At 46.9% G+C, this 26,431-nt stretch overlaps 1 protein-coding gene across 1 annotated transcript in view; it reads left to right on the top strand.

Annotated features, from left to right (window-relative positions):
- Positions 1 to 1,314: 1,314 nt before the first annotated feature.
- LOC128941424 (mothers against decapentaplegic homolog 7-like) overlaps positions 1,315 to 26,431 on the top strand; it is a 34,472-nt gene continuing 9,355 nt past the window's right edge. Inside the window, 5 exon segments of the mRNA XM_054283183.1 lie at positions 1,315 to 1,487; positions 1,489 to 1,805; positions 2,361 to 2,414; positions 4,621 to 4,623; positions 7,873 to 7,944. Coding sequence (XP_054139158.1) covers positions 1,315 to 1,487; positions 1,489 to 1,805; positions 2,361 to 2,414; positions 4,621 to 4,623; positions 7,873 to 7,944 — 619 coding nt within the window.

Consider the following 26,431-nt stretch of genomic DNA (forward strand, 5'->3'; position numbering starts at 1 on the left):
AGACGCCCACGTGACGGGGCCGGGCCGGGGCCAAGCCTGGGCGGAGCCGCTGCGCACTGCGAGTCGCCGTCGGAGCCAGGGGGGGAGCAGAGCGGAGGACTGGGCGGAGGAGAGGGGGCGCAGGCATCGCGCCGCTGTCGGCTCCGCTCCCGCCTTGCCCCGCTCTGTCGCTGGGGTTCCTCTCTCCGGCAGCAAGGACAATACGGAGGCGCTCGTGCGGGGATGGAGACTCGTTGCAGAGAGTGGAGGGAAGGAAAAAAAAAAAAACAAAAACAACTCAAGCCAAGAAAGGAGGAGGAGGAGAAAGAGGAAGAAGTGGGAGGGGGGGAAGGAAGGCAGGCAGGAAGGAGGAGACAGGAGGAAAAAACCCTAAACACCGAAACAGAGGCGCTGGCAGCAAGGAGAGGGTCGCCAGGCGATGGGCAGCCCCGCACTCGTAAGCACCGCCGGGAGCTGCGGGCGGCTTGATTGGCTCGGCGCGGCTCCCCCCGCTGCGGCACGCTGCTGGGGAAGGCAAGGAGGAGGAGACACAGCCCCACTCTCCTCCCCCCCCCCTTCTCTTTTCGTAGCAGTCGGATCAAGATTCCATGTGTGTGTCCATGTGGACTAAAATCTTTGGAAAAAAGAAGGAAAATAGTCCACCTCGAACACTCCCTCAAGACGATCCGGGCTTTAAAAAGGGATACAACACTGGATGCGCTTGTTCGTCTCTTTTGTGACAGATGCTTAAACCGACGTCCAAAACTTAGGGTTGGTGTTTCAGGTTTTTTAAATATTTCTAATTTTTTTTTTCACTACACACCCTTTTGAATCGCTTTTTATTTTTTATCCTTTGATACTGCCCTGCCGTATCCCTGCCTCCTTATCCCCCCTCGCACTCCCTCCTCGGCGAACGGGTTGATGGGCACTGCGGCTCCCGGGCAGCCAAGGTTCTCCCGCGGCTTCGGCCGCGCTCCGCCGTCTCACAGGGCGGCGCGACGCCGACAGCCTCCGCCCCCCTCTTCCCGTGTCGGGCGCCGCAGGTTCTAAACGGGCTTTTTCTTTTAAGTGCAAAGCCGAGGCGAGCAGCGGCTCCCCACTCCTCCCCGGTTTTTCCCTAATTTGATTTTTTTCTTCCCTTGCGGAGACCAATGCAGCCCCCCGCAGGAGGCGGTGGGACCCGCGGCCCCAGCGCGGAGACTGGCGCATGTCACAGCCCGTCTTGGCCCTGCCGCCGCCCGCCGCTGGCCGCCGCCACGTCTCGGCTCCCGGCCCCTTCATGCTCGGCGGACGACATGCCCGTTTTGTAGCCGGAGCCCCCTCCTCTCGTCCCGTATGTTCAGGACCAAACGTTCTGTGCTCGTCCGGCGGCTCTGGCGGAGCCGTGCACCCGGCGGAAAGGAGGAGGAGGTGGCGGCGGGCGAGTCCGGCGCGCCCGTGGCCGAGGCCGAGGCCCGGGCTCCTGCCTGCGGCAGGGGGTGCGGGCTGAGGCGGGCGGGCGTCGGCGGGCGCGGAGGCGGAACTGAAGGCGCTGATCCACGCCGTGCTGAAGCGGCTGAAGGAGCGGCAGCTGGAGGAGCTGCTGCACGCCGTGGAGTCCTGCGGTGGGGTGCGGACTCCCTGCCTGCTGCTGCCCGCCAAGGCTGACTCCCGGCTGGGCCAGCACTGGTACCCTCTGCCGATGCTGCTCTGCAAGGTGTTCCGCTGGCCCGACCTCCGCCACTGCTCCGAAGTGAAGCGATTATGTTGCTGTGAATCCTACAGCAAGGCTCACCCCGAGCTTGTTTGCTGCAACCCGCACCACCTCAGTCGGCTGTGCGAGCTAGGTACGGCGGCGGAGGGAGCAGGGGTACGGGAGGATGGAGGGGATGGAGGGATGAAGCCCCATTCGCCTTCCAGCCCACCAATTTTTTTCCCCCTCTGGAAAAAAAACCAAAACAAACCAAACCAACAAACCAACACACGAAACCTCATTTCCATTGCCTTGGTTTATTTTTTAATTTTTTTCTGTTTAGAGGGGAGGGGGTGAGTTCCCGCCCCGGGGGCCCCGGCGCGGCGGGCGGAGCAGTCTCTCCTCCGTCTCCACGCGGTGCTGGGGATTAAGGGCCGAGCGGCCCAAGCGCTGCTGTGGCTCCGCCGAGCCAAGGAGGCCCTGCTTAGACAGCCCGAGTAGATAGCACGGAGGTTGGCGCCAGACGGCCCCTTTTGTTTATCTAAGAGCTAAATATCAAGGCAATCACTGCCTCTGCCCTGCCTCCAACCCCCAGAGCTAAGACAAACAGTTTTGCTAAAAGAATACCACTCTTATCATAAATTCTCATCCTTTTTTTTTTCTTTCTCATGGCTCTGCCTTTATTTTCTCTGTACTTTTCTAATTCCAGAGACTCCCCCTCCACCCTACTCCAGATATTCAGTGGATTTTCTCAAGCCAAGTGGTAAGTGGACTTTTTGCAATGCAGACTACAGATAAAAGGGAAAACAATCCCTTTCTTAACTAAGGGAAACATCTCCAGCCTTTGTCATGCATTTTGCTTTTGGGCTGCTTGCCTCTGTGCTTCCTGCTACTTCTTGAAGAATTAACATATAATTAACATATAATTTATCTAAGACACCCTCTGCATAAAGTAGGATTTTAAAGCTTTGACAAAAAACTCTATGAGGGATTGCACTGCAGCACAGGCCTTCATTGCTCGAATCAGCCAGGAAAATCATGGGACCCAGCTGGAAATGGCAGTGGTCCCGCACCCCTAGGTGAATTTTGTAGGGATTTGTGCTAGGAACCAGCACCTCATCTCCCTGATTCCTGGGAATCCAAATGAACCTTGATAAATGGACTTGTTAGAAATCTTTGTCTTTTTAAAGGAACTTAATCCCACCTTGTCAGGTTGAAAAAATTAGGAAAAGGGGTTGAAATGGTTTTTTTCTTGTTCTTTTCTTATTTTTTAGCACAGCTTTGCATGCCTGTTGCTTGTAATTGAATGTCAGGGTGCCAGGGGAGAAGCCCGTTTGAGGCTGGCACCAGTTCTTTTGTGATTGCATAAACGCTTGGTTGGCAGTGAGCTTGCCGGGTGTGAGATAAATCAGTCTGGAAGAAGGAGGAGATGTGGGGAGAATCAGAAAGGGGAGCAGGTCAGGAAGGAGCAGCTCCTGGCTCCTCAAGAATTAGTGGATCTGGAGTGTTGGCTGGAGCACAGTGGTCTCTGTGATCATGTCCCATGGCCATGGCAGTCAGGAAGGGCATGGTGGTACATGGAGGCAAAGAAGACCAATACTAAGTTATTGTTTTGGTTTGTTTTGTTTTGGGTTTTTTTTTGCTAAAAGAACAGTTTCTGTTACATTGTTGTTCATCAGTTTTTTGGGACTAAAAGAAACCCCAGCTTTGAGGTTGTTTTGGTACTGTGTGGGGTCCCATCTTGCATACTGTTCCTTTGGAGGCTGGACTGTTGTTTTTTCCCCCTCTGCACACTTTTAAAGAAACACTTAAAAGTCATTTTATGACTTGTGGAAATAGGCAAAGATGTTTAACTCAAAATTGGGTTACTGTCGCAGTGCCTCTCCGAGCGTGTGCTCGGAGCCACCCCGGCTTGCTCTGGCACAGCGAGCAGCTACGGACACTCTCCCGTTCCTTGGGAGGTCAGGAGAGCGGCGTAGGCTTTCCCCTTTCAGATGAGACAGCAGCACGACGTAGGCAGAAGAAGGAGAGTGGACTCCAGTTGGGGGCAAAGTCCAGGTTTATTCCAGAGCTCAAAAGAGGTCCCAAACCCAGGGAAACCAGCCAGCTGAAGACACCCGATTTGGGGGTCTGCAGGGTGTTAAAAAGAGGGGAGTAAACCAGGAAGGGGTTTGCCCGCCTGCCAATGGGGATACAGGAGGGCGTGGGGACCAGGGAAACAGGCAGGTAGGGGGACCAATAAGAGCCACCCGAGGGAGGGGCCCCGGTGCCTGAACCCATCACTTGATGCCCTTGGTAGAAGTTTCTAGAGGGAGGGGATGGGCCATCGAGTGAAGGATAGGACACCGGGGAGGGGTTAAGGGAAAGATTCAGCCACTTTTGGGGAACAGGGGGAGGAGGTAGGGAGATTGACATTAACAGGAAGGGAGGAGGCAGCAGGGGCAGAACCATTATAACAGGGGGGAAACTGGGATAAACCAAAGTACAACTTAATGCAACTAAAACATATAAGAACACAATACAACAGGTCACAAAGCATGAACTATTTTGCCTCAGCTTAAAAAAGCCAGGAGATAAAGAGTCATGAATGAAAGAAGGATATCTGGAGTAGGTTCAACATCCTGAGCATGTGCTGGTATGCAGAATGGTTGCTCTGTAATAGACTTTGAGGATCTGCCAGGTTGCGAAATTTTGTGGGTTTGTGTGAGATTGGCATTATTTTGCCTGCATCCCTGCAGTGCTTCCCCAAAAGTTTCTATTTCTTCTGCCTTTATTGCTTTTCTTTCCACTCGCCAATGATCCTGGCATGGGGTGTAAAGAGCTTCAGAGCTGCAGGAGAGAAGGTTTAAAGCTTGATTTTAGTTTCCTGCAAAGATGTTAGGATAAATCTGTTAGCAGGGTTTAAACATCCAATCTGCCTCTGCTAGGACCTCATTTTCAGTTAGCCCAGTGATATATTTATTAATCAGCAAGTGATGACATAAAGAAGCAAAACGTGTGTAAACAGAAAAGCTGCAGAACATGAATGTGCCATTTTGAAAGGAAAAGTTATTCCTATTGGCCAATAGGAAGTGATTAATGCTGCTTATCAGAAACACAGGAACAACTGGGTTACTCACCAAAAAAATCCTCCTTTTTTTTCCTTTTTGAAAGAAAAATCTGTTTTACAGCTGAACTCTTTACTGGGCTGCAACAGGCTGAAGTGGAGCCTGGAAGTCTGTTGTTGCAGGTGGGTTTTCCAAGCTCAGGGTTTCTTGGCATTTCTTCTGGGGAGGGACCAAGCGTTTCCTGTCTCAGCCATTTTCTCCCCTGGGACCTTGGGGGGAGGATGGTCCCTCCATTTAGACTTGGGCAGCTGCATCTGCTGATAGAGCTGGGAATATGCATTCAGCAAGAAACTTTTGCTTTTCCATCAAGTGTGATAGTGGCAACAAAAATATTTAAGTATTTAGTGCCATGTCTTGTGTTTGATATGGAGAGACAGACAGGAATACCAGGATCAATATGGGCTCTCAAAGTGGTCACCAGTGCCCATGATCATAGAATCACAGAATGGTTTGGGTTGGAAGGAACCTTTAAAGCTCATCCAGTCCAACCCCCCTGCCACGATCTGGGACATCTTCAACCTGACCAGGTTGCTCAGACCCCCATCCAACCTAACCTTTAATGTTTCCAGGCATGGGGCATCTACCACCTCTCTGGGCAACCTGTGCCAGTGTTTCACCACCCTCATTGTAAAAAATTTCTCTATTCTATCTAGTCTGAATCTCCCCTCTTTTAGATTAGAACCATTGTGATGGGGATTCAACTGGTTTTTTTGGAGGTGATGGAGGCTGATACAGGCTGTGTCACTGTCTGAAGGAAAGCAGGGGTGGACAGGAAGCTGGAAGTCTGCTTCAGGCAGTGAAATGCCACATCAATTTGTACATTGGCAGACTAGATCTGGCAGAGTGGAAAGATCTGCCCTTGATGGCCAGGTTACCTGTGGGAAGCTTGGAGGTCCAGACTGGCTTGCTCATTCATAGAATCCTAGAATGGTTTGGGTTGGAAGGGACCTTAAAGATCATCTAGTTTCAAGTCTCCTGCCATGAGCAGAGACACCTTTCACTAGGCTAGTTTGCTCAAAGCCCCATCCATCCTGGCCTTGAACACTTCCAGGGATGGGGAGGACATTCATCAAGGAGAGGACTTCCCCTCTTCTTTACATGGGACATTTGCAGGCATGGGTGACAGTGGTTTGCACGGGGCTAGTCTCACCCTGCAAGCCTGGAGGCATGTGGGCGTTCAGCATCCCTGATGTCCCTGCAGGAGCTGCTGCTTGCAGCTGTGTTAGAAGCAAGGTGGACAGCAGTGCCTCCACATAATTCAAGCAGGCATTTTGACCCATCATTAAGTGGGACAAGGGGCTGCAAGTTGCTGTGTCCATCATGCTCCTGGGTGGCTAGTCATGGTGGTGCTGGAGTATGAGAGTTCAGGAAACCCACTGAGACGTCATTGAAGAGCTGAATGCCTTCCTGTGGCCTTGAATTTCAGGGGACCTGAAGGTTAGGCAGCTTCCAGGAGCTATTGGAGATGTTGCAAAGTTATGCTGGTGACCACCAGGATTAATTGTATGTCTCTGCAATGGTTTTATATTGTGAGAAATATTGCATTTCTAAAGCAACTTCAGAAGATAATTCATTGATGAGAAGAACTGGCTGTGGATGATGAGATACAAGAAGGGAACTGATAAGTCATGAAAGCACTTCACCCCGTTGCTAGGGTTATGCATTTTAATTTGGGATAGGATTCTCTCCTGCCATCCTGTTTGATGTGCTAACAGGGGACCTGGTTGCGTATGATCCCTAGAACAAGACAACATGGGAAGGACAAATTATGTCCTCTATCCCACAGGGACTCTTCAGGGAGCTGTAGCTGGGGGCAGGAGCCCAGTGCAGAGCAGGGTGGTCCAGCCTGCATTCAGGAAGCATCTGTTGCCCAAGCAGTTGCAGCCATCCCAGGAGAGGGGCAGGGGGAATCTTCTGCCCGGAATATAAAGGGTTAAAAACCCAAAAAACAAAGGGAAAAAACCCGACACCACTAACCACCCATATTTCTCATGACAAGGCATCATATACAGTATTTTGCAAGTAAGTCCATTTCCTGTCTCCCCTATTGTTTTTGGTTTGATTAGGTAAATTCTGTTAAACTGTATATTCCTGTTAGGGCTTTACTCTGATAAAATGAGGTTTTACAGACAGGAATTTTTTGTCCACTTGGATTTCAGGGATGAAATCTTGAAAAATTACTTTATCAGTAGGGAGAAAATTATCTTGACTCCTGGTGGTGACCCTTGCTTTGAGATACAGCTGTGAGCAAAGTGATGTCATTAGGGAGCCCAAATTTGACAGAACCCGAAGTCTCTGGGAACTTGCTGAGGAGCAGAAGGTTTTGTGAACTTCACAGGCCTTCTCAGGTTTGTCCTTGAGCTTGTTCCACACATGGTAGTGACCAAAAAGTTGAAGTTTGCCTGCAGGACAAGGAGATTGGTGTTGGCTTCTGGCTGTTCTCATCTGGAGGAACAGGCTTGGGATGCAAAGTTCCAAATCTTGACCTCAACTACATTCATGCATCAGGAGAAACTTTTAATAGGGCTGGCAATCTTACTCTGCCCTTTGGTGGTGCATGGAGGAGTAAATCCAGTTGCCCACCTGCCTTAGGAGGTGACAGCAGGGTATAAGATTGACCAGCAACTGGTGGTGACAAAAATTGAGTAGAGAAATGCAAATGTAGACTGTTTGCTGCAAAAGTGCAGCAATGATACATTTCCTTTTTAGTTCCCATTTTGGTGAGTTACAGGTGTTGACTGAATTGGAAGTGTAAAACATTTCTATATTTAAGTATCTAATGCATTTAAACATTTTTGGGAGCTTGCTTGCATCAGAATGGCGACAACCTTGATCTTGTTACCCAGTGACTTGGGCGGAGAGGTGGCAGCCAGTCTGTAATTTTTGCCAGTCTATAGTCAGCGTTGGATGGTGAGGAAGCACAGTGTGCAGACTTGACTGAGGCAACAGGTTAGGGTGAATGTTTCTTGATGAACTACAGTCTCTGCACTGGACAGTTAGTAATTGTTTTTTGCTAAGCCCTTTGGAATGTGTGTTCTGCTCATGGCATTGCTGGGAACCTGCGAAGAACTGCTTAAATACTGGATTTTTTTTTCTTTGCCTCTGCTCCATCAGATTGTCCAGATTCTGTGCCTTCCTCCACTGAAACAGGGAGAACTAATTGTCTAGCCTCTGGGAGGCTTTCAGGTATGACATCTCTTTTTTTTCTTGATCTTGGATGTGGGTTGAGTTGACCAAGGGTCCCAACAGAAGGCGAAGTGATGCTGAGGAGTTTTGGGGATGTGCCTTGTTGAGAAAGGCACGCTTGAAGGGGAAATTAGGTTTTATTTCAGTAGCAGTCGCATGCCTCTCATGCAGAGGACGTGCTGAAATCCCAGGTGAGGTTCTCCATCCCCGAAAGCCCATATTTCCTTTGAATTCCAGACTTACACCCCATTAATTTTTGGACCGAGGCAGGAAGAGGCCTGTTGGGGAAGGCTAAGTGATGTTGGCTGATGATTTGTTCAGATACATGGATTATGGGAGCAGGTGCAGTTGTGCCTTGCAGAAGGATTTGGTGTCAAGGTCTCTTTGACTTGGTGGTGGTGGCACCTCTTGTCTCTGGGATGAGAGCTGTGCTTGGGCTTTGTTCCTGGTAGGGTAACCAGTATCCTGCATCTGTGTGAGGCTCATGGTGCCTGGCAAGGAAAGGTGTTCAGGTTTGACACTGGCACAATGCCAGTGCCCCCCATGAAAATACACCTCCCTCCCTGGCATCTGCTGTGAGATGATACCCGGGAATAAGCAAAGCAGGCTCCTGCTTAAGGAAAAAAGGAAAAAAACTTTATTAACTAAACTACAAAAACTAAACTACAAAAGAAAAAGAAAAAAAAACACAAGGAAAATGAAAACTACACAGAACCACTTCCTTATCCTCCTCCCACCAAATTCCCAGTACATTTACATTTCCCAAAATTATCCACACTCGGTCTGGCACCACCCTTTAGAAAAATCAAATCTTCAGCTCATAAGGGATAGACGGAGTCCTTCCTTGTGCCACGGACTTCTTGTCACAATCAGCAACCGCCCGGAGTCTTGCTATCTCGTGACATCTCCTTTCCATGCCAAGGTGCTCTCACCACCAGGCATGGGATGGGCCAGGGGCCTGCCTTCAGGGCCTTTTAAGGATGCCTCGTCTCGTTCCAAGCAGAGCACAGTCTCATCTCTGGGACCTTTGTCCCCTCCATTTCTTCTATACCCCCTGGGGCCGAGGGGTCTCAAAACCAAACTCTCTTGACTCCGAGCCTCTGCTTCCCCCTGCAATGCAGCCTCTGTATCACCAGGAAACAGTCCATGGATATACAACAAAAAAGAGTCCAGCAAAGATTGCCACTCCATCTTCCTCCATTCCTTCAACATCTCTCTTTCTCTTTGCCAGACCCCTTTACTGGCCTATTTCTTCCTTCATCTTCCATTCTTATCCCTTTTCTAGGAAAGGTAATGTTCTGTGATGCTTTCACTAACCACAAGGGTTAAAAGCTCTCCCAGGCGGCCGAACTGCCCTCTGCCCCCCCCTTCTCCTCCAGCCGTGCTGCTGGCACATGATATCAAGTTTCAAGGTAACAGTACAAGCACGGGCTGCATTCTCTCCATCTCCAAAGGGAGGGAGGGGAGGATAAACAAGTCGCTCAATGCTCAGCCACCCTTCCACCGAATCTGGGCCTACCGTAGATGGACCACGTGGCTTTCCCCTCCCCCAGCCCAGCCAGCAACTGGGCTGGGGGAGAGACCACATTCCTTCCCGCCGGAAATCCCAAGAGAGCTCTGAAGGACAAGAGCCCTGCTTTTAACTCCTTGGGTTTGTAGTCTCAAGAGGCGGATCCAAATGCCCCACTGGTCAAACCAGGTGCTCATCTTCAAATCCGACCACCCATTGGTAACTACAGCAAAAACAACATATCCCAGATGTCCCATTTCTGGTCAAACCACGACAAAAGGTGACCCCATTTTTTGCAGAGGACATTGCAGAAGGAGTTGGGCTCAATGATCCTTATGGATTTATTCCAACTTGAGATACTCTATGATTTTAATAATTTTTCTGTTTGCCATTTCCTTTAGCCTCCAGGTGCTGTTATGGGATGGAGGTTTGGAGGGTGGTTTCCCCACCCTTCTTGGGCTTTGGGTTGGAGCAGACCTTTAACGGTCATCTAGTCCAACTCCCACCCCTTTTCCAAGGTGTGATGTCTTCAGCACCTCATCTTCCATCCTGGATGGGCCAAGTTGGTGGATGGGCTCTGTCTCTACCAGAATTAGAGTGTCTGAAACCATATACCTGTATGTACTGACTGATGTTTGAAGGTCCTTCTTTTTGTGCTGATGTCTCCTTGATTTATTTATTATTTTTATTCATTGCCCTGAAACAAATTTCAGAAATAGGTCGTTGGTGACTGCATGCACGCATCTGCCTCTGCCTCTCTTCAGGAATTGCATTTGGTGTGGATGTCTTTAAGTGAGTCTTGTTTGTTTTCATTTGGGTCTAATATATACCTTGTCTGTTATTTGAGAGAAGAGCGTATTGTTTGCTCAAAGGCCCTAATGAGAATTAATCAAAAGAAGGGGGAGAGGGAAAAGAGAAACTTGACACTATTTTTTTTGATACAGAAGACTTTTGGGTTTTGAGGTTTTTTGTTACTGTTATTGGAGCCTATAGCTTTAGGGAATTAAAAAAGAGACTATAAAAAGAAAAAAGACGAGAAGCAAAACAATACAATAAGGATGTTGTTAGATTTTTTTTCCTTTTTCCTTCTGAAATACACTCATTGCAAAGGAGAGAGTTCAGTTCCACAGTATACCACATGAAATAAGCAAAAGAAGTACACACTTTTAAAAGGGGGTTTTCTATAAGGGTGAACCTATTGATAACATCTTGTCTGGCTGCTCTGCTCCCAAAGGGAAGGTGGGGAGTGAGGGTTTGGGCTGCCGGAAATAACACGGCTTGTTCTGGGTGCCTCCCAAAGGCCTCTGGAAAGGGAACCTCCAGCTCCTCAATAGAGCCTTCTCCCCAAAAGAAAGCACATTTGGCCCTGAAAATGCTTTTTAAACTTATTCTATTTTTATAATTTCATTGTATTGCATTTTTTTTTGGTCTTATGAAATGTTCATTTCCCACCAGGTCTGGAAACAGAACTCTTTGTGTTCATTACCTGCTCTTTTTTCCTCTCCAAATGTAATTGTAGCCATTTAATTTAATGAGGAGCTGATAGGAGAGTTGACTCATGAAGGAATACAGTTAGTTACTGAAGCCCTGAAACAAAGCTGAATGCTTCCACATGAAAGAGCATTTTCTTTTTAATTTGCTTTGATTTACTGACATCTCCCTTCTGCAAGCAGAAGTGCAGAGCTGAAAATTCCCAACTAGAGAGACCCAGTCAAGAAAGGAAAATAAATGCACTTTGCTGCAATACTCCAAAACTGACTTTCTCCTGCTTTTTTTCTACCCCTTCCTGCATATTTTAGTTAGCAGAAAAATGTCTTTGAAGAGGGCTTTAATGGGTTATTGGCAGGGTACGTGGCGAGTGCTTTGGCTTGGTCTTATCTAGTTTGGGAAGATTGGGATCCATAATGCCGGTTGGAGAATCCAGCATCCCTCATCCTCTCCAGACCAGGGCTATACACTCTTCTTGATGCTCCTTGATGAAAGGATGGCTTTATAAAAGCCAAAATAAAAGCCAATTTTGGTAGATTTGGAAACTGGAGTAGGTGGCCGAGGAAGAAGACATTATGGGCAATTGGTGGTAGTGGGTTCCTATAGCACCATAGGCTTTGACCACCAGTGATGGGCAGTGGATGCTGGTGTAGTAGCAATGTTCAAGGCCAGTAGACCTCTAATGTCTTGAAGCTGGAACGGCGCAATTTAGTGAGGCAGATTGCTCTCAGCAATGAGAATTTGGGAACGCAGCCAGACTGGGGTTCACAGCCATTCTGTCAGGGAAACCACATGGTGGGGGGGTTTGAAAGAATGATGACAAGAGGAGCATTAAAAAGGGGATCAAAATGAGTGCCCTTGCATCTCTCCACAAAGTTCCTTTGATGATCAGGAGTCTGAGATCCAGCCACTACTGGGGTCTCAATCTCTGGAGGCTGAAAGCAGTTTCATTGATGGATACCAGAGGCACTGGAGGATTTGGAGGGGGAGCAGTGAGGCCAGGGGTATGTATGGGAAGTGTTTCTCCTTTGCAATAACTGATCTGAGCTGCTCTTTTCCTCCCCCTCCTATTTTCTGTTCTTCTTCCTGGCCCAGGAATGCAATATTGGATAGTCCTTCATGCTGTGCTGGTGTCCTCTTCTCATCCCACCTCTGCTGTCTCTTCCCCAGCCATCCCATTCTCCAGCTGATGTACCCCTTGCTCTCCCCGAGGCACTGGCTCCACTTATCCTTACCTTTATTTATTTTCATTGGTGGTCACTCTGTGGGTAGGTAAGGACTCCTCGCTCATGGTGTCTCCCACTGACATGGTTGTGCTCAGCCCAGATCCTTTCTATCCTCAATGTGGTTAAAAAAAAAAGCAAAAATATCCCATTGTCGATAAAAATAAATTCTGTAAATGGGAGACAGAGGGGAGTTTTCCCTGTATTTTAAGCTGACTCATTCTTGGCAGATATCTTTGGTTATAATTCTTCTTTCAAACTGTCGCAGACATTTTTTCACAGAAATCCTTTCTTTCAGATTTCGGTATCTTCTGGGAAGCAAAGGGCCCCAGAAGATGAATGTAAACAATTATTATCAGCTGCTGTGGAATGCAACAGGGGCACCTTGATTGGCTCATGTTTCTATGTTTATAATTAAGGGCCAATCACCAAGTGCAAGCTAGGGACAGAGTCCTTGGACACAACTTTGTTGGGGATTCTTTCTTTCTATTCTTAGCCTAGCCAGCAGCATCTGCAACTTCTCTCTTTATTCTTATTAGTATAGTTATAATGTAATATATATCATATATCAATAAATCCAGCCTTCTGATTCAAGAAACAAGATTCACCGTCTCTCTCTCACCACCAGCGACCCACTCAGGACGCTGTAATATCTGGTGACCCCTCGTGTCAGAGCAAAAATTAATTTGATAAGACCAGAGGAGCAAAATTGCTGCACTGGGTAAAAATCCTGTATGAGTAGCTTGTGATGGTTGCTTGGAAGTGACCACAGAAGTGGATTCAAGCCAGGAGCTGAAGAACTGAAGATCCTGATTTGGACAGAGTTCACAGCCAAGGCTGACCACAAAGAGAACCTTATTCTGGAAAACCTTTAGGAAACATGGTAGACAAGAGCAGCATACCTGCAGAGCTGGCCAGAGCAAGCTGGACTTTTGAAAAAGGTACTGTTCACTTTTCTATCCCTGAGGGTTCAGCCGCAAGAAAATTATGGCTGTTTATATGGGGGAGATACCCCTTGAAGTATGTGGTTCATTTTACTCCTTCAGAGGAGAAGCTTATTGCCCTCTGGCAACATTGGTGTAGAGAAGATGGTTTCTTTCTGTCAGCAACAGATCTCTATGAGTTCTTTCGATGGGCAAAGCTTTTTGGGTTCTTTACTGATGTCCTGTACGCTTTGGATGTTTTTGTCTGGGAGTGCATGGACTTGATTATTCAGTTCGTCTACAGTCAGGGACGTCTTTTGCCTTCTATCTACCCAGCATTTATAAAGCTTTTCCCAGTTCTGAAACGCAGAGCAGCTGTCTTTCAATGGATTTCTACCTGTTATGGACAGGCCTCGTTTCCACCGTCCCTGGGAGAAGACCCGGTGGGGGAGGACATTCTGCTTCCCAGCCCCCACTGCTTCGCGGCGAGGGGGGCTGAAACTTCGCCGCGCGAAGAAGTTTTTTTTACTCTTTCTCCCGAGCCTTCTCCTCCTCCCCCTTCTCCCCCGCAGGGGGGATGGGAGTGGACGGTGCTGCCACAGCCGGCCTCTCAGACTCCGCCTTCAGACATGGGGGCGGTACCGGTCTCTGAGGTTTCTCCGCCTCTGCCAGCTCCGTCACTCCAGGCGATCCCGTCTCCGCCTCTCCAGGTGGTCCCGCCCACGGCTCCACCGGCCTCCCTGCCCCTGCCAGCGCCTGCGTCGGAGAAGGCAGAAGAGACAGCACTTCCTGGGGTTGAGCTGTTGCTAAGCAACAGCGATGCTCCTCCGCCGCTTCTCCCGGCTCCACTGTTGCCCGTGTGCACTCCGACGGAGACTGCGACTGCGCCTCCGCAGCGGACCCCAGAGTCAGCGGCAGAAGACGGTGCCAACCCCGTGCCGTGCCTGCCGCCGCTTTCAGAGCCAAGGGACGCAGCAGCAGCGGCCTCGGCGGGGGGTCTCTCCTTCCGTGGAGTGGGGGCTGCCCGCCAGCTGACTCTGGGGGCAGCCTGCCTGCCTGCGTTCAAGATCAGCATTCTCGGCGGGTTGGGGAGTGTTTGGTCGGTTGCTGTCCCATGGTGGCTGCCATCTCTGCCGGCCCTCTTGTGCCCTAGTGGCGAGGGGCAGGTGGGTTCTGCCGAAAGTTCTGCCTTTGGTCCCCAGCCCGGTGGGGGTGGTGCCGTGAGGCAGATGGGAGACACACCTGATGCATTTGCATTGCAGAGGCAGGGGGCACAGCGGGAAGCGATCATGGCTTGCTTGCTGTGGGGAACAAACATTCCCAGACCCCAGATGGGATTTCTGGGGAAGGCTTCTATTTCCCTGCTGCTGGCATGCCTCAGTGGTATTGGGGAAAGGAAGCATCTCACTACCGGGTTTGGCCTGGGCCGTTGGGCTCAGGAAGTTTTTGGGCCAGGGCCAGCATTTGGCCTCTTGGTGTTTCTGGGGATTGAGGTTCCTCCTACCGGTCCTGGTCCCCCTTTGTGGGCCAGTTTTGGGGTTCCTGGTCCAGCATGGGCCAGGGCCCCCAGGGCCTTTTCCCTTTCTTCTGGCACTGCTCTGCTCGGCTGCTGCTCTTTTTTTTTCGATCAAAAAAAAAAAAAAAAAAAAAAAAAGATTGAAAATAGCGGGCAGCAGCTCTGAAGCATTGAAGGGCCAGAAAAGGGCATTCCAAAAATTGTTCAAATTGTTTAAATTGTTTAAAATTGTGTTATGACTGTCAATGGTTTTTTGATAACTATTGATGGAACTCTTTTGCAGAAGTTTGTTTTCAGGACCAAAAAGGACTCTCAGATGTCCAAAAGAAACAACTTCAGCTGATGGACTGTTCCTGAAACTCAGCTGCATGGACTTGAATTCTCTTTGCATTGTTTTTTGCATTTTCTTAGACTGTAGGACTGTTTTAGTGATTTGTTTGTTATTGTATATTTCATAGGTGAAGAAATTTCCTGTTCATTCCACATCAGCATTTTTCTTTTATTTTATACAATTTAGAAAGGTGAGATGTCGCAGACATTTTTTCACAGAAATCCTTTCTTTCAGATTTCGGTATCTTCTGGGAAGCAAAGGGCCCCAGAAGATGAATGTAAACAATTATTATCAGCTGCTGTGGAATGCAACAGGGGCACCTTGATTGGCTCATGTTTCTATGTTTATAATTAAGGGCCAATCACCAAGTGCAAGCTAGGGACAGAGTCCTTGGACACAACTTTGTTGGGGATTCTTTCTTTCTATTCTTAGCCTAGCTAGCAGCATCTGCAACTTCTCTCTTTATTCTTATTAGTATAGTTATAATGTAATATATATCATATATCAATAAATCCAGCCTTCTGATTCAAGAAACAAGATTCACCGTCTCTCTCTCACCACCAGCGACCCACTCAGTACGCTGTAATATCAAACAAGTAAAGTCACGCTTGGAGACCCTGGACGTGGCTGGCCTGTGGTCTGGAGACATTGGATTAGTCAGAGCCGAATTCCCATATGACCCGTGGAGAAAGTTCTGTTGCAAGGGTAGAAGTGAGCTGATGGTGCTTGATTGTGTCAATGCTGGCTCTCCATGCTATGATCTTCACTCAGCCCTGGACATCTTCCTCTTGACCCATGCATTGCGTGAGACTGATGGAAGGTTATGGTGCTCATGGTGGGTGAGAAGATGTCTCTCTTGCAGGATAAATGGATGGTGCTGGATCTGCTGGCAAAGTGAAGCTCTTCAAGAAGCCCAGAACCAGCCATCACAGAGGGAAAGCAAGATGACTGGCTTATGTCCTCACCACCTCCACTTTAGGGGTTATTCATAAAATACCAAACCTGGAAGTTTACGTAGATTTCAGCCCAATCCTGTTGACTTTTCCTGACTCTGGAACTGCCCCAGGGTCTCCTGGAGCCAGTGGATGTTGAGTAACAGTTCTTGATGGATGCTGGACCAAGCAAGGCTTTGCAAGGCTCGACCATGGGAGACCCATGGGGCTCTTCTGCAGCAAGCCCAGCCTCAGTTTCTCCCTCCCAACTCCTCTGAAACAAAAAGACAGGAAAAGACCTCTGGAGTCTGAAGAAGCATCAGCATCACTCCCTTCTCTGGTTCTTCTGGTGGTGGGACCTCATCAGGTTTAAGGGACCACTTGGCTGAATGATATTTCATTTCAAAATTGCAAACAGGTCAGAAATGTTTCACTATGGCTCTGATCCCTGCTGGTATCTGCTCACTAGGGAAGAAGCACCTTGCCCAAATCCAGAGCTATTTGTGCTCCAAAGTGGCTCCTCATTACATATCCCCATGTAAACAAGATCCCATGCAGTTTCTCTGGCAGAGTTCTGCCTGTGTTTTCCCATTTCCCCTCTTTCCACCTCCCTTTTGTATGGAGTTTATAACCACCTGTGAAGTGCCTTTTTTTACAAATTGGCATTCTATTATAATCTGAAATTGACATCTTCCTGTGGAACTAGGATTCCATATTTGTCCCAGGGATAAACAATTGCTGGGGATTTTTTTTAAGTCACTTATTCTTAGTTTATTTTTGAGCATGCATACTTTTCTACTTTTTTTGTTTTGTTTTGTTTTGGGTTTTTTTGTTTGTTTTGTTTTGAGCATCACAGGGCATTGCATCCTTTCCTTCCCAGCTTCATTGGAGAGCTAACCTCTCCTCCCTGCTTACCTAAAAACCCACCATCCCGTCTTGGAAAGGACAAAGTTATCAGGGGTTAGACTAGGAACCTCTCAACTTGCCTTGCACATCATCTGACTGTGGCTGACAGGGAGGAGGGAGCTGGGAGCTTGGCACCAACCCTGGGACCTTTGGCTTGGTGACCCTCTCTGGCTCCTTCAGCCTTGTGAGGTTTTTTTAAGGAGGTTCTCACCCTGCAGTGACCCCCCCAGGAACACCCTGGGATAACCCCTGTGCTGCTGTGGGGATGCTGAGGTTATCCTCCTGCCAGCTCCGGGCTCTTCGCCAATTAAAATTCCCCCAAAGCAAATAAGACCCATTTAATAATTACTTTTTAAATGCTTTAGGGCCTTTTGAACCTTTCCTAGATACTCCTCTATGATGGGTTTTAAACAGAAATTATGGCAGAGGTGGTGCCCCCCATTAAATGCTGGGTATTTCAATCCATCCCTGTATAGCTCCATTAAATCCATTTTTCTGGATACTGATAGATTTTCCCAACCAAATGGTCCTTTGAGAGCAGCTGACAATAAAATGCAGAAGAAGACCCTACCACCAGCAAGTCCTTCATGATGGGGACCACTCATGTTTTATCCTGCAACCTGACACTTTTTGGGGAGGAATGAGGATAAAAAGGTGAATTTTGGAGGTTAGGTGTCAATTCAGACCATGCTCTGCTTGCAAAAGCTGTCCCCATGAACATTGGCAACTAGATCATTGGGGACATTTAAAACTCGATGGGACAAAACACTTGTAGAGAAGCAGCCTCAGGCTGGCAGGGGTGTGGGCTGTATCGTTTCCATCTCCACTGTCTGCCAGTGGATATTACTTACCCTAGAGGAACCAGTGCCACTAACCACATGCATTTCCCTGCTGCCGGCATGGGAAATGTCTATTTTGAACTGCAGCAGCCAAGATCATAGACCTCCATGCTGACTTTAAAAAGATACACCCCATTTTCAAGTGCACATGGAATAAATGGTGTGTAAGGGCTCCCTCCCCAGCCCCAATCAGGTGCTTTAGGAGGGTGATGGGCTGGGCAACGGGTAGGTGCCAGGTCCTTCTGCCACCCCCTGCCTGACCACTTGCCTACTGTCACAAAGGAGCTTCCTTTCCAGTTTATTTTCAGCACTGAGATATTAACTGCTGAGGCATGGTCTCTGTTCTAACCACCCTCACTTTTTTGCCTAAATTGCTTTGTTTTCACCCCCCATCAACGTGCTGAGCCTGTTGGCTTGGCTTTGATGCTGCCGGGGTACTGGCTGAGTCACAGTTGCTGCTGAGGAAGAGGAAGGTACAGAGGAGACAGTGGCCTGATCCTGCATGGGACTAAGGTCAAGGAAGGGAAGGAGCGCAGCAGCTCCCAGGATTTCTATTCACTTGCTTTGGATTATTCACTTTGTTCTGTTTGATTTTTATTCTTTTAACTTCTTTTAATAAAAGCAACATCTTGGATGTTGCCAACTGCCTCTTTCTCTGCATTTTATTTTATTTTACTTTATTTTATTTATTTATTTTTAAATTTTATTTTCCTTTTTTTTTTTTTTTTTTCATTTCTTCTCCTCTTTCTCCTCGTCCTCCTTCTAATGCAAGAAAAGAGTTTTTCTGGGAAAGCATTGCAGGAATTTTCCATTCTCATCCAGGGAAGAGTGGAGGCTCACATCCCCTGTACACAGACCTGCTGTGGCAGCCATCCCTGGGGGGGGTCTTTGTTGATGGACTCAAGTTGTTGGGTCCAAAATTTTTTTTCCAGGGGATTTTGTGCTGTTAGGGATGTGACATGGTGCTTGCTAATAGACAGTCTTTCTCTCCCCTTTCTTTTTTCTTTTCTCTTTATTTTTCCTGTGTTTTTTCCCTTCCTCTTTTGGGTAGTCATTTAAATGCCTGATGATAACTTTCACCCTGTTAATTAACAGGAAACATTGGGACAAGACAGGAAATTGCATCAGTCTTTTAGGAGAAAAGAGACAAGAAAAAGAAAATACAAGAAAATATAGTTATTAGGGAAAGAAAGTGCTGGGGGAGGAGGAGAAAGAAAAGGAGGAAAAATATATCCTATAGGCCTTGCTTTTCCAAGGGAGTCTGTTCCAGCACTTGATTTTATTTTTATTATGCCAGAAAAATATTTGACTCGCTGGATCACCTTTGCTTGAGTGTGAACTCGAGCTTCCCAAGGAATTTTTTTTTTCTCGTGCTTTTTCCTCAGCTTTCTTTCCTAAACTGTGAGGCTTGGGAAGCTCTTGCCTGGGAGACTAATTTTGGTTTGGCTGCTCAGCCCTTCAAATTGGTCCACACACAGTATCATTATCTTGGTTTTAACTGGCAAGGAGGAAAAACCTCCCACCCTGTAAGAGCTGTCTCAGTCCTTTTCTACCCTTTTAACCTCTGTATAAAAAACTTCCTGGCTTCAGCTCCCCAGTTGGCTTGTGCTGACAATGCCAAAGCACTGTAGGGTGGTTGCAGGAGGTCCTGATAATGCTCTCACTGGTGCTCCTCCATGTGCAATGGCGAGTACCGGGCTCTGTGGTGCTTCCTCAACCTCCCTTGGGGATGAAGTAAAATGCCCAGTGGGCTTTTGGTGATGCTTCTCCATGTGCAATGGTGAATACCCGGCTCTGTGCCCCATCCTTGGGGATGAAGTAAGATGCCTGGTGGAGTGCTGGGATTTGGTGAGCTATCTTTGAGGTAAAGTTCTGGCTCCCATGGGCTTTCCTGTTTTTTCCCTGAATTCCTGAGCAGGTGGAAAGGCAAATATTGCTATTAAATGAATAATGCAGAAGCACTTGGGCTGTTAAGCCTTGTTGCAAATATGTACCTATATGTGTACATAATGAATGAGACTATGGATAGTTATATATTCAGCAAAATCTATTCAGCCTATATATATATATAAATATATTCTATATATATAATTATATATAATATATAGGTATATTCAATATATAATGAATATATGATATATTTTTATATAGGTTGAATATATTAAATATATTCACTGTATATTGAAAATATTTTATATTTTTATAGAATTCTATATAATACATACAAAGGTTGAATAGATTTTGTTTGTAGAGCTGCCAAATCTGCATCAATAAGAGTTTGCTTTGTGTTGGAGAAACTCAGGTGTTGGGAAGGTGGTGGAAGTTCAAACATCCTTCAGTTTTACAACCAGTGAAGTTGGCTCTGGATCTAATGATTTTAAGTGATGGAAATCAATGGGTTGAATTTATGGATACTAAAAATTGCTGGGGATCACTGCCAGTGATGCAAAGTAATACAAGAGGGGTTGTATGTCTGCATGTTGGTGTACAAGGTGAGATTTTGAGTAGAAAAGCAGGGGAAATGACAAAATAGTTGAGAAATTAAACCATAAGATGAGATCCTACTTGCCCACACAGGACAGCTGCCAATGACCCTGTAGCTGGGCTCTGGCAGTACCTTCCCAGGCAAAGCAGACAGAGTAAATAACTCCATAAAATCATCCTTTGAGTGGGAATAAAATAAAAGGAGTTTTATTTGGAAAAAGAGTTGGGACCCTGAAGTTACATCACTGTGTTTGAACTGATGAATTAATTTTCTTTGTAAGCCATGTTGAGACTTTTTAGCTCATGATAAAGGAACAAACCCATAAGTCATACACAGTGACCTGTAGTTTTCCTGTTCTTTGTCACAGCCAAGCATAGAAAATGTATCCTGGGTGTCAAGAGCATGAAGCTTTGGCTTACCTGAGATGTTGCACTAAGGTTATTTTCTGGAGCAGCCAGTGTTATTGGTGCTGGGTTTGCTGAAGGGTGGTGCTGAGCCCCAGATCCCCTGGGGCTTTGTCCCCGCAGGATGATGTTGCTGGGTGTTGGTGACACCCCAAATTACCTGATCTTTGCCCCCATGTGTCCTGGTTTAGGGCAAATTTGGGGGAAAACCTCCAAAAGGGGGCTCCTTCAGAAAGCAAACCCACACGGCCCCTCCCCCAACCAGTTCGGGAAGGATTCCTCAGAGAGAAGTGGAAAGAACCTGTTTATTTAACAGGCAAAGCACCCCCCAGCACACAAAATGAACAATACCGGATGACAACACTCACCGCTCTGAAAAAGATGACAAATTCAGAAAGTCTCTCTTGGGAGTGGTCATTCTGTTATCAGTCCCTCCAGTGCTGGGGGCAGCTGCTGCAGGCCACAAGGTGCAAACTTGGTGTTTCCCAGGTCCCAGTCTGGAGCAGGTTCGAGTAGTCCCAAAAAAGGGAAAGGAAAAACAGTCCAAGAAAAAATTTGGGCTGCTTAGCTAAACTAACTAACGAGCAGAAGCAAAAAGCAAGAGCAAAGCAGGAGCAAAGCAGAAGCAAGAGCAAAGCAAAAAGCCAAGCAAAAAGCAAAAGCAGCACTATGTACTGCCCCGTCTGTGTGTCCCGCCAGCTGTGGGGGAGCAGGCTAATAACAAAACCAAAAGAAAATATTCGGTCTTCACAGCCAGTCTTGAAGGCACAGTACATAATATCCAGAACAAACAGAACACACAGATGGGGATACAAGCATCATAATGTCACCCTAGGACACCATGGGAGGATGCTGCTTGGTCTCGGTGGTGCCACTCTGGCTGGCAGTGGCACAGTCCATGGCTGGGTCACACCTCAGCTGCTGCACCCAAATGTGGGGTGGGATGAGCCACAAAGAGCTTTTTGGGTTGTTTTTTTTCTTTCTTAATCTGTGTGCTGCCCACCTGCCCTGATTTATAGCCCAGGGCAAACCTCTGCCAGCCTCCATCTGCAAAAAGAGGGTGCCAGCTCTGACGGAGCATCAGGAGGGTTAATTAGTTAATGAATGTAATATTCTCTATAATTGCTACATGTTATTAATCCAGAGCAAAGTGAGAGGCAAGGGGAGGGATGTGTGCATGGTCAAGCTTGTGAACTCCATCCAAACACTGTCCATTTTGTCTGTCCATCCCTTGCTTTCTCCCTACCTGGGTAGGGGCTGATGCTGTTTGTCCATTGGTCCATCCCTGGGTAGCAACCCTGTCTGTACACCAGCGTGCTTCACTGCCTGACTTTAGGAATAGGTGTGATTAGATTATAAAGTCAAACTTTTTCAGTCTGCATGCTTTCTCCAGTCTGGCACTGGGTGGTTTTTTTCTCCTAAGTAGGCCCTGGCCCCACATCGACAGGGTATTAGGTTGTAAAGAAAGCCAGGAGGAATGAAGGGAAGGAAGGAGGGAGGGAGAAGGGGGTGGCAGGGAGACCTTTTAATCAGATTCATGACTGGAATTTATTGGCAGGAATGCAGTAAATGCTCCAAATGCCAGCCCAGCTAAACAGTTTTCATAATTGTTATGGATCAGGGCACAACAAGCATGAGAAGGACTTTTGTTTCAACCCTGCTTTTACCATGTGTTTACATCCCTGAGAGGGATGCTGCTCACAGGGAGCAGCATGGGGGAGGCAGGCTTTTTTTGGTGTGGGAGGAAAGCATGTTTTTATGTCTGTTTTCAGTCTTTGCGAAGAATTCTTGGTTGGTGTACTGAGCAGAGATATTTTTTTTTGTATTGAAATGAGACCGGCAGTAATGCCATGTGTGTTGCATGGAACGCATTTGGGGGGATATTCTAACACACATCTGTGTATTAGGTATCAGTTTGTATTTTGGTTTAAAACCCAGTGGGAAAATCAAACCCACTCAAGCTGCCCTTTTTCCCCTGCCCCCCTTCTGATAGTGGAGGAAACACTAGGAGAGATTATACGATGGAATCGCAATTTGCTGAAAATCGTAATAACAACAAAAATATTAATAAAAAGTGTGCAAAAGAAAGAGTTTTTTACCCACAAAAGGGTATTCACCACTGAACAAACAAAAACGCTTCTTGAAGACAGCGCCTGGCATGGTTTCCCAGACAAAGGCAAAATGGCGACTGGCCCTCTGCTGAGCCATGTGGTGTATGGGAAGACAAAATGTTGGGTAGGCTTGCTGCTGAGCTTTCTTACCCTAGCCAAAAACAATGGAAAAAACAGGGACAAGACAAAACCTGGTGGGACATGACAGGGCTCTGAAACAGGTCAGGGGACCATTCTCCTGGGCCTGACTTTGCTGGAGCAGTACTGGAGTGCTTGGTGGTTCTGTCTGTGGCTTGGGTTCTGGCTGCAGCTATGGCAGCTGCTGCAGCTTGAAGTCCACATGGCTTGGCTGGGCTCCACTCCATGCTGCTGCTGCTCGCTCCCTTTTCTTTTTCTAGGAGCAGCATCTTAGGCTCACCAGTGCTGTCTTTCAACATCAAACCAGAAAAAACGTGGCTTGGAGAAACAAGAAAGGGACTGCCGGTAGCAGAGAGGGACTAGGTATGCTGGGCTGACCCCAAAACCTGAAAACCCTTCCCTTTAGCCCAAAAAAAGATGACTACCCTTCTGCCCTGGCTTTCTCCTGCTGAAACCATGCTGCCACCATGATGTGGGCAGTATGGAATCAAACAGTGCTAGAAACTTCACCCCTTTTCTCTATAACCATGACAGTTTGGATATCTTAGACTCCTCTGCTTCGGTTTTTATTAAGGTCTTTACAAGGTTTTTAACTTGCCCCCCACACAGTCATATGTTTTCTGTGGAGATCTGTGGCTTTCCTAGGGACTATATCCCTGCCCTCCCAAGGGCATCACTGGGTACTAGGCAACCTTGTGACAGTGGAGCTTTATTTTTAATTTCAAAAGCTTTTTAAGGTCTTCATCCTCTAAACCCAAGCTTGGTGTCTGTGTTGAGGGGGGCTGTGACCCCAGGGTTGGCATGGCCCAGTGGCTTCTTGTGGCTTCAACATCAAAATAGGATTTGGGGGGATTTTCCACATAGATCTGCATGCCCTTGTGCCTATTGGGGTGGTCCAGGAATCTTAAAAACCCCTGTGGATGTTAGCAGCAACCTTCTGGAAGGGTGTTCCCTCTTGAAGCATCCCCTTATCCCAACTGACTGCCATGTTGAGGCTTGGGGAAGGGATTCCTATCCTACTGCTTTTTTGAAACAAGGGAAAAGTTTTCCCACACCTTTGAGGGGAATAGAAGGAGATGCAGATAAAGAAGGTTCTTTAAATGAAAACTTAAAAAATAATTAGACTGACTGTATACTAAACAACAGCAAAGAAGCCCATTTACTGTAAATATTATGAGTGGATTTGGCAGGCTACTTTACCCTCACCCTTCCTCTAAGGCTTTCCTCTGGGCTGAGTCAAAATTTGTCCTTCAGACAGCATGGTACTCTATAATTTGCATAACTGATGAGGCCCAAAGCCTGGTATGGAGGAAACTGGAGTCAGCTGGCTCCTCTCTAACTGCTGGACACAGGCAGACAGGCATTTTTGGTGTGTGCCTGTGTATTCTCTGCCTCACCTTGTAGCTCCAGCTTTACTTGGCTGGCACAAAAAAAAAAAAAGGTTCTTCTCAAGTTGTTTTTAGCTGTGGTAATTGATTAATCACTGTAATTAGACAGTAGCAGTGACTAATAAGATGTTTATGAATCAAATTTCTGGTTTGGTGGACTCCATGAAATCAGTGGTTTCTCTTTGGTTCTTTCTTTATCATCCTTTGATGCAGGGGACATCAATCACCCCATATTTTCCAATCTTGGACATTCCTCCTGGGCCAGCCTTGGCATTTGCCATACTCGTGCCCACTTGTGAGGCTTTGTAGGTCTGCAAGAACATGTTTGCAAGGACCCTTTCTCACTTTATTTTCTTGCTATTATTATCCTATCCCTAAATTAACCCTCAAAGGTCAGGCCTGGGTTCCAGGTTGGGAGAAGGTTGACTCAAGGCACCACCAAGTTGGGGTGGGAACCTGAGAGGATCAGTCATCTCTGCCCACTGTCTAACCCAACCTTGTGTTTGTCCTGATTTCACAAGAAAGTTTCCCAGCTGTGGTAAAGGTGATGGAAGTTCTTGGTTGGGTCACAAGGGGACTGAGCAGAGTACTCCCAAGCTTGTAGGTTGCCACTAGCATGAGTCTGAACCAAAGAAATATTTCCCTAGAAATATCAGGAAATCCCAGACTCCTTCCCCTGTTGGCTTCTGCCACATTTTATCCCCTTTGTTTCCATTGGACTTGCAAGGTTACAAATCCATTGGCAACATCTTGGCTTCTGGCTGCCAGTCTTTAGAAAATATCATCCAACTGAATTCATGGGGGAAATCAGTTGGACATTTATTTTTATGCAAGGTTGACTGATTTTGCTAGGAGCAAGGAGCCATTTAAATGATTGAGTGGACAAGTTGTTAGAAAATTTAACAAATAATCTTAAGGCTCTTTAGCCTGCATGACTACTATGATGAGTAATAAGAGCTGCCTAGTTAGACATAGACACAAATTTATGGTCTATCCTGTCAATCTGCAGATTAAGGACTCCATAAGTAGCTATGGACGCAATGGGCTGTAATAGCTCCTAAAGAGATATTATGGTCTATCATGTCAATAGTCCACAGATTAAAGACTCTCTAAGTATATGTTGATGTGACTGACTGCCTCAGCTCTTTGGGGGCTCTTGTGTTGGTGTGGAGGAGGAGCCCCATGGGCCACCTTGGGTGGTAGCATCCCTGCAGTATGTAAGGGTTTATTTTCTTTGCAAACAACAGGAGCTTAACAAATGACCATCCCATCCTCTAAATTAGCTTTTTCAGAAACCATCCCAGCCATCAAAAGCTGGGAGGTGAAAGTGTCTAATGTGTGTAGGGAGATATAAAAAGTTTGGGGCAAATATTGCTATGGGTGGTATCTCTAGGCTGCCACAAACTCTGTTAAAGGCACAAAGATCCTTTTCTGCAGCAGGATATATTCTTTAATTTGAATTTTTTTGGGTTTTTTTTTTTTTAAGCATACCTGGAAATCTGTCTTTAAGGATTTTTCTTGGTTTTTTTTTGTTTTTTTTTTTTTTTGTTGTTGTTGTTTTGTTTTGTTTTGTTTTTTTTATTTTTTGTTCTCCCACCCAAATAGCCTGCAAATTATCTGAGAAACTAGAAAGGAAGTAAAATTTCCTTTCTTGTGCCTGTTTTTCCTTGTTTTGATGAGTTGTGTGGTTGCACATCATACTTGGTGTTTTCCTTGCCTTGATGTTTGCTTTTGAGTAAGAGTTCAAGGAGGTGTTTTTCCTGATATCCTGCAAAACCAGCACTTGCCAGTAGCATGAGGGGTAAAACTGCAACTGGAATGCCACGAACTGTCCTGAGAACAGTCCAGAAGAGCATGCAAAAACTAATAAAAAGTTCTGGGGTTTTTGTCGCCTTCTCTTCCATCTCAACAAGTAGAGAAGATGGGAGTCATGGCTCTGCCTCAGGCTTGCAAATGCTGCTTAAGGTCAGCCAAGAGAGATTACTGGGCATGAGATGTGCTGAGCTTGCTCTCAGCTTTGGCCCCAGTTAAACAACATGTTGTACTGACACCAGTCAAGCCAACTTTTTTTAAGCACAATGTGCTGATGGATAAAGGAAGAAGGACCATAGGTTCTTCTCTTCTTTGGTGGTGCCCACAGCATTCATTTTCCAGCAGAGAGCTGCCTCCTAGGAACATAAGAAGGTCATGGACCTGTTGGAGCAAGTCCAGAAGAGGCCATGAAGGTAATCACAGGGCTGAAGCACCTCTCCTAAGAAGACAGGCTGGGAGAGTTGGGGTTGTTCAGCCTGGA

Source organism: Melozone crissalis, unplaced genomic scaffold (genome assembly GCF_028551555.1).
Source record: "Melozone crissalis strain CALT ecotype California unplaced genomic scaffold, PUWL_Pcris_2 ptg000035l_1, whole genome shotgun sequence".
NCBI lineage: Eukaryota > Metazoa > Chordata > Aves > Passeriformes > Passerellidae > Melozone > Melozone crissalis.